This window comes from Mixophyes fleayi, chromosome 1 (genome assembly GCF_038048845.1).
Source record: "Mixophyes fleayi isolate aMixFle1 chromosome 1, aMixFle1.hap1, whole genome shotgun sequence".
In the NCBI taxonomy this organism is placed as follows: domain Eukaryota; kingdom Metazoa; phylum Chordata; class Amphibia; order Anura; family Limnodynastidae; genus Mixophyes; species Mixophyes fleayi.
Genome location: NC_134402.1, coordinates 233,497,004 through 233,505,178, shown reverse-complemented (window position 1 = coordinate 233,505,178; position 8,175 = coordinate 233,497,004). Strand labels below are relative to the sequence as shown.

The 8,175-nt window shown below is 37.4% G+C and overlaps 1 protein-coding gene across 2 annotated transcripts in view; it reads right to left on the bottom strand.

Annotated features, from left to right (window-relative positions):
• Positions 1-475: 475 nt before the first annotated feature.
• The window catches only part of MAU2 (MAU2 sister chromatid cohesion factor), a 33,857-nt gene continuing 26,157 nt past the window's right edge, over positions 476-8,175 (bottom strand). Inside the window, exons 17-20 of one of the 2 annotated variants that reach the window (XM_075207707.1) lie at positions 6,909-7,020; positions 6,214-6,304; positions 4,910-5,037; positions 476-3,934 (exon numbers count right to left, since the gene is read on the bottom strand). In XM_075207707.1, the coding sequence (XP_075063808.1) occupies positions 3,857-3,934; positions 4,910-5,037; positions 6,214-6,304; positions 6,909-7,020 (409 nt within the window). In that variant the 3' untranslated portion in view covers positions 476-3,856. The remainder of the gene's footprint in view (positions 3,935-4,909; positions 5,038-6,213; positions 6,305-6,908; positions 7,021-8,175) is intronic. The other variant, XM_075207714.1, reaches the window with a different exon arrangement.

Here is an 8,175-nt window from a genome sequence, read left to right as displayed (position 1 = left end):
CACATTGATATAACTGTATTGGCTCAAACAAATTTACTTGTGCATGGCCAGCAATATCCTTTTGATTTTATTGTCGGGGATACTCGGTAGGTTTTGGATCTCTTTAAAAAAAAAATTTTCTTCTTAGAAATTACTCTAATATTTTTTTATATTTCTACAAAATCCCCAATTATAAGCTCGCATGAGCAACAGGCGTAATGTGCAAAACTACTTGTCCAATGCAGGGCAAGGCAAAGCCGATTCGTTGGCAGAAAAATTTTCAAAACCGAATTCAACATGTGAAAACAGTTTAAAAATCTAAAAAATAAATCCTTTTATTCTCCTCCTGATATTCAAGCACAAGAGTGTTCCATCTTACCATTTTATTATAAAAGGATATGTTTATAAACACTACAATGCCATTTAAATCTATATACGGAAACCAGCTGCCTTCCACATATTAAATTAAAGGTAAACACAAGACAAGCCAGCTTAATAAAATACCGTAGTCAGGTTTTATTCCAACAGGTTAGAAAGTAAACCAAGCAAACAAACAAACTCACTTGGAACTGGAAAGATAGGGACAATTTTTTTTCTTGTGAAATAATCCAGTAGAAATTAGGAAAACTTTTATCCAAAACGCGGAACACACTACTATCCATGAACACTTAAACCAGGGTTTCCCAAACCCAGTCCGCAGGGCTCCCCCAACAGTGCAGGTTTTCCATATCCCCTTGCTGGAGCACAGGTGTATTCATTACTGACTGACACATTGTAACAGATCCACAGGTGGTCCTAATTATGTCACATGTGATCCAGAAAACCTGCACTGAGGACTGGATTTGGGGAACCCTGACTTAAACACTATAAAAGGAAGTTTCTAGCAAACAATAGGAATGATGGAGAAAAGGGGAGGTGAGTGGGCATCTTTTCTACAACAAATATTTATAAACATTATATAGCTACTTTAGCCGGCCGTCAGTTTGCGTTTTAAAAATTAGTCAAGATGACTTTATATTTAAAATGAATTACATTTTTATGTCTATATAAAATATCACTCCAAATAATTGCCACAAGTGGTTACGAGTAACAAAAATAGAAATAATTTTTGCCTAATATGCTAATATAATGGCTCTAAAAACAAAAACACCAAAAAGGACACATGTGCCTGAAAAATCCAAAATAATTTAAAAATAAATTATTCATGTTCAATGTGATGGAATAAAGCCACAGTTAGCAATAACAGGGAGAAACGAACTTTGATCCGATTATTTCAGAGTAGCGACTAATTGGAGCAAGAAGAGCAGATTCCAAATTGGGATACAATGTAAAAGATATAATCTGTATTAGAGAGCACTGAGGAGCAATACTATTGCCGTCAACAGTTGTTCAAAGTAAAATGCTGTAATCCTACACATATGAAACAGGACAGGGGTGGCATATGCGAGCACTGAATGTTTATAATCCGTAACGGTAACAGATAGGTGACCACTACCATGCAAATATGTTTCAGAGGCTGCCCATCTCTATCTCACAACTTAACCCATTATTTGGCAATGTTGCTCTCAGGCAACACGAATTTCACATTACTTTTCTGTAATAACGTTTACATTTTTATCCTTTCCTTGGCAGAGGTGCTCTCAAGCAACATCAAACATCGTTGTTCTAGGAGTACCAATATTGACCACTAGATGGTGTTTGAAGACTGCTCTAAATACAATAAAATAAATTTTTGCAGCGCTGTGTTTACCATATCTAGTCCTCAGGGAACACTAACAGTGCATGTTTTCCAAGTCTCCTTGCTGGAGCACAGGTATATTCATTGCCGATTATAAAAGATCCACAGGCAATACTAATTATGTCATGTGTGATCTGGATAAAATGCACTGTTAATGCTCCCTGAGGACTGGATTTGGGAAACACTGACTTAGAGCGGTGCCATTTATTAGCACATTATGTGACTTTTTCCTTATTCAACAGAATTCATTTTGTGGTAACTGTAGGAAGAGATTTTATTTGTATTAAGCTATTGTGGGATTTATTCGGTATATTACTTTTAGTATTCTGTTTTTTCCTTATGATTTCAGTGGTGGATATACAAATAGCCACAGCCAAATAGCTGCCTAAACGCCACATCAGCCCTATATCTTCTGTGCGTGGCGGATAGTATTATTCTTCAAACACTGTTTCTCAGGTCTTGACTAGCACTTCAGGATTAACAAAGTTTCAAATATGGCACATACTGGGGAAGGCCTACTGCAGTGTTGGCTAACCTGTGACACTCCAGGTGTTGTAAAACTACAAGTCCCAGCATACCCTTCCAGCAATAAGCTGCTATATATTGGCAAAGCATGCTGGGACTTGTAGTTCCACAACACCTCTAGTGTCACAGGTTAGCCAAAACTGGACTACTGGGTAGATATATCAAACCTTTTAACAAGGAAATTTGGAGGTGTTGCCCATAGCAACCAGATTCTAGCTATCATTTATCTACTATATTCTAGAGGATAGCTAGATTCCGATTGGTTTGTACAAGTAACACCTCCTCTTTTCCTTTTTAGGTGTGAAATCTACCCCCTATGTGTCTTTTTGGTACAAAGGGCTCTAGTAGGCTATTGCTGCCTGTGCAGTTGCTTCACAAAGAACACAGTTCAACAAAATAGAGGCACTGTTCACATCTCTGAAAAATAGTTTGAACTTTAATAACTATTAAACAAGGAACCATAACTTTTTAAATAAAAATGTATGGACCATTGGGAATATTACATTTCAGCTACTCAGTCATACAAGATACAGCTGAGGGGAGATGAAAAGAAGAGAGCATTCTTTCCATTTCATCCTCTGTGTTCTAACCTTGTGACACACAAGAATACTGCCTGAGTGATATACAACATAGATGTACGCATGTAGTGATTTAAGTGACGGTTGCTACTCTGGAAGCTGCAAGTATGGAAACCACAATAAGCAGATTCATTTACAATATCTGTTTTCTTAACAGGATAGAGAAAATGGGGACATCAAAAGTGGATTTAAACATTCTACATGTAGCAATACATATAGGTTTTAGCATGATAAATAAGAAAAAAAGGCTTTAAAATATTTCCTGATAATTTAAAACAACAACAAAAAAAAAAAAACAGGCCTCAATCAGTTTAAGTCGCTTAATATGCTTTAGTCGTAAGTTGCTCGTGATTTAATGGCTAATCCTTTGGCAGCCTCTTTGCTCTAGCAAAGGGCTGTGTGATGCTTACTACAAAACTATTATCAAATATCAAAACCATTCCCCTGAAAATATAATTTATCCAAAAGGGAGAATGAAAGAGGGAACAAATAACACCCTCCCTACCCCAACAAAACCGTATTTTTTGTGCACAGAAAAGTTTAAAACATTGATAAACTTAAGTATTTTATATATATATATATTTATGGATATAAAATCTAAAAAAATGCCCTTCTCTGTTAAATCTATTCAGTAGAGGGAAACAAAGTTGAAGGCAGATATTAAATATAGCACAAAAAAATAGTTCCAAACGCAATTTAACCCCCTTATCGTGCTGTAGGGAAGGTATGACCTTAGCCACGCACCATGCACTTGGGGAGGGAGCCGATATCACTTGCAGACGGGAGTGTCAGAATTATGCAGCATGTAGGTCAGTCTCCAAAATATGGAGTCTCTGAACGCAAGACCTTAGAAATTCCTTTCTGTCTTGTGTATTGTTGGCATGTCTGGAACGTGGTCCCTTCATCTTAGGATTGAGGTTAACTGCGCTGTGCATTCTCTTGCAGTTGCAGACCCTCCACAATTCTGGATGTAGAGGAGGATCCTGTTCAGTGAGTGCTGGATCAGTCCATTATGTTTTTAAGAAGAGTTTAGTCTTCACAAGAGGCTAGCCAGGCTGGTGGTGGGCCCATTCTGAGCCTGAAACTGTACAGGTGGTGGTGATCCATCCGTCCACTGCAAAAGGAACACAAATGGTAAGTGAGGTGTTCAAGCTCCAAATAAAAGGTACTGGCAAATCACTGATCACCCAAGTTTCATGAACCTTACAGTCCAAAAAATAGTCTTTAGCAAAACAGAGGTATCTGATGAATACTGAATAACTTACACCAATGTTTTTCAAACCTGTCTCAGGACCTCACAAACAAGGTCTGTTTTTTTTCTTCTAAATCTCATGACCCCCTTAATTAGTCACTAATTCTTCCATCAATCCATATAGCTGTTCTAAAACCCCGTAAAGAAAAAAAACATGCTCCCTATTATAGGTTATAAACATGTGAAAAGTCTATTCAGTGTTCAATGACTAGTATAAATACACTTAACCTTTATATGATCACAGAACGGTCAAAGGAAATAATAAAGAAACATAAGGGATACGGCCGGTTATGTCAAGTTAATACTTTCAAAGTTATATGAAGAGCACAGAGCAGACTTTTGCCAATGGAAATCCAACAATGCTTTATTTATGCTATATATGGACTAATAAAACCCACAGAAAATATTTTGCCAGAAAACCACTGATCGTTTGCAAATCACATTATATTTTGATTCTATACCACATCACTACTAACTAAAAAGAAATCAGCGGCAAGATAAAACAATTGGAGGCTGTGAGGTCTTGTCAGCACGTGACTGGACAGCCACAATTGGCAAGATTGTTTTATGACATTTATCCTGGGACAGATAACTGGACAATACAATAGTAGTTGAGCTTGGTGTTGAACATTCCACCTATTTCCACACACCAACACACTTTCACTCAACCTGCAACTCGCACAACCTACACTCTTGTTACTAATGGTCTTTAGACGAATACAAATTGTAAGTATATATATGCACCTTAGTTTTGCTTTATACCTGTATGTAATATGCAAATCTTCAGTAATGGGACAATACTGCATAAAACGTTAGCACTTTATAACCAACACTAACCGTTGTGAGATTGTGTTCAGGAAGACTGCAGGCCTCTATGTGATCTTGTAGCAGCTGCTGTGAGAAGTTTTGGTGCATCTGTGCTGCCTCATGGGCATCAATTGTATTTCCACATGCTTTATTTAGATCTGTATACCACAAAACAAAAGGCCTTGAACAAAATGTTGCAAGAAATACTGCAGCGTCAAAAAAATAGTCAACTGTGCTTACAATTGTTTTTCTAAAAACATTTCTTAACTATGATAAAAAGTGTTATAATAGACGTAATGTTGACGAGTCATTGATGTACCCCTGTATATGAAGTAGACATTGCTTTATTCACATGCACTTTCAAATCTGTCTCGGCAGGCAAAATGTATAATGCTAAAATAAAACATCAGGAGTATATATGAAAACTCCACCGAAAGAAAGATTGTACCCAACTGAAATTATTCTGGGTACTACACCTTAGCTGATATTTGAAACAGGAATTCTGCCCGAATTCCCCTGTTAAAAACTCCGAAAAACACTATTATTGAAATTTGGTGTGAATAAGGTAACTTCGTTGGCAACATCTGTAAGCCATCAATACAGTCCAGTTTGTTTTCATGATTACAGATACTACTAATGAAGGTCAGCTATCCACAACGTGACAAGGCAGCGACAGTTTATCTTGGAGTTTCAACAAGCAATTTGAGACAGAATACCTCTTTCTAGCAGCAGGTGTTATTCCAGCGAGATGTAGCAGCCCACATAAAGATTTCAATTAAATAAACAACTGTTCAATGGAGTTAGCCTTTAAGCCAAGTTGTGCAAGATGATGGATCATGTTTCATATGCATTGCCAGACCAATGGTTATGGTTAATGTCTCCTGGACACAACATGTAAATGTGTCCTACATGCCCCAAAAAACATGAGAATATCAGATATACAGGAGAAACAATTACACTTATGCAAAATATTTGATTTTTTTAGTACTTGGCTACTTTATTTAGTGCTTGCTCATCATTTGTCTCATGTTATTTTCTTTGCGTGTCAAGACAAAACCATCTGTGCACTATGGTTGTGCAGGAGACTGTTTTCTGCAGTGTCTTACAATACAGATACTGTTGCAAAGTGTTCTAAACATCTAATTAACATGGATGCGTACCACAGAAGATCTGTACCTATACATATTAAAAGTTTAAATAGACAACTGAGAGCAGAGCCATCTTGTGGACCATTGCAGAAAAGCCTGCTAGCGTACAAATGGTCTGTGACTAACAAAAGCTTTCTTAGAAATGTTACTGTGCTATTATCAAGTTAAATGTAGGGTTGACCTTACCTCTAAGCAGAGCAGAGGACCACAGCTGCACAGACATATCTGGGATCTTGCTGGCCAGCTGCATGGCTGGGACAACCATATTGTTGCTCTCCTGATGACACATAACAAATGTTAGACATTTGTTACAGTACAGGACTGCATCACAATAAAATGAGGCCCCGATGAGACGATCTTGCATGTAAGTCATAAAAAATAAACCCAAACATCATCCTCAAATGAAACCTACAAAAATTAAATTGACTCTCTCCAGGTAAATGTGGTATGAATCCGTGTCCTAGCACTTCAATAATCCCACCAATGATTTCTGTGCAGCTTTTTTTTGGATGGAAGTCAATGGAAATATTTAGGATAGGAGAGCCTAACAGACATGAGTAGAGATTTCCAAGGCAATATTCAATAGCATAATGAGTTTCCATTGACTAAAAGCATCATAGGCAAGCACTGCTGCACAGAGTAGGCAATGTCACATTAAGTCATATAGCTGTTATTAGATGTTGCAGAACTGTTGTGTAACATCTAGGTAATGCACTACAACACAGGATGATCTAGGTGTTCACTAAAATGGACAGTGGATATATGCAGTGGATGATATGAGTATATGCATGTTGAGAGTTCCGTGGAAAAATATTCAGAGCCTTCACTAACATACGCAATTTAATGGGAGAAAATTAATTAACAATAGACTGTATGCCTACCCTGTGATTTCCCAATACATAGAAGATGTGGCCAAGAAGCACTAATGAACATGCAGTTAGTCGGTTCAAGTCCTCAGCGTTGGACATCTTTAAAGTTTCACGTAGAAATCGCCTGTATGGAGAAGAGAAAAAGGGGTTAAAAATCAGTACCTAATTTGAGAAGGACTGAAATATCAGGCTCATGGAGTTAAAATACAATTTTCTAGCAAGCATGATTCTTCATCACAAATGTCAAGGCACCCATGGACTTTTCCTTAATGTTTCACATTCAGATCTTCTTTAAGACAGGAACCCCAAGGAAAAATTTCCATATACTGAAACAACTGTGAATGAATTGTAATGCCAAAAAGCTCTCCACACATATACAGGAGTATTTCAATGAACATACATTAGGTACCTGCAACATTTTGCACTGGGTGCCTTTTTAATATTCCAGTACTCGTCCTTCCTTTTCAAACCCTTTAAATAAGAAGCCTACTTTCATATTATTTCTAAGTACAAGACGTCAGCCAGCGCTATGTTGTTTAAGTATGTCATGTCATCCTACACTGGCCTAAGGTGTTCATTCATGTTACGTGGCTGTACCCACGTACCACTGGTACATGAAGGTGTTATCTTGACAAACGTCTTCTAATTCGATAAAAGGAGATGTACTCTCAAAACACATCCCCCAAAGGATCAGAACTGCGGATGAAATACAGTGCTACTAGCACACATGCTGTAGGCTTCTCATGTGTGGAGTGCACTGACCAATCTGATACCTGGGAGAAGGGAGCTCAGTATGAAACAAAATGTGTTTTGGTACACATCTCCTTTATAGACTATGGTTTTGCTTCACTATAGTACATATTTTCTAGGCCTCTGTTGGTTCCATTTAACTTACAGCCAGACAGTTATTGTTTTTGTACAGTTCAAGACCCGTATATGTGTCTGCGCATGTATGTATGTATGTATGTATGTATGTATGTATGTATGTATGTATGTATGTATATATATATATATATATATATATATATATATATCCAACCAAATGTGCTGCCTAAAGGAGCTTTCTGATGCCACCGCTAGTAACGAAAAGAAGCTACAACTTAAAGGGTCTATTTTCTAGGGAAAAATCATCCTCAAATTAGATATGTGCAGGACGACAAGTGGCCGTGACATCCTTTTAATGTCAAACAAGGTGATCAAACCATTTGAAAAATTGCTAAATTTGGGGCAAGTGCTTCAGATTTTACGTACACTAATATTTATAGACCAGAACTGGCAC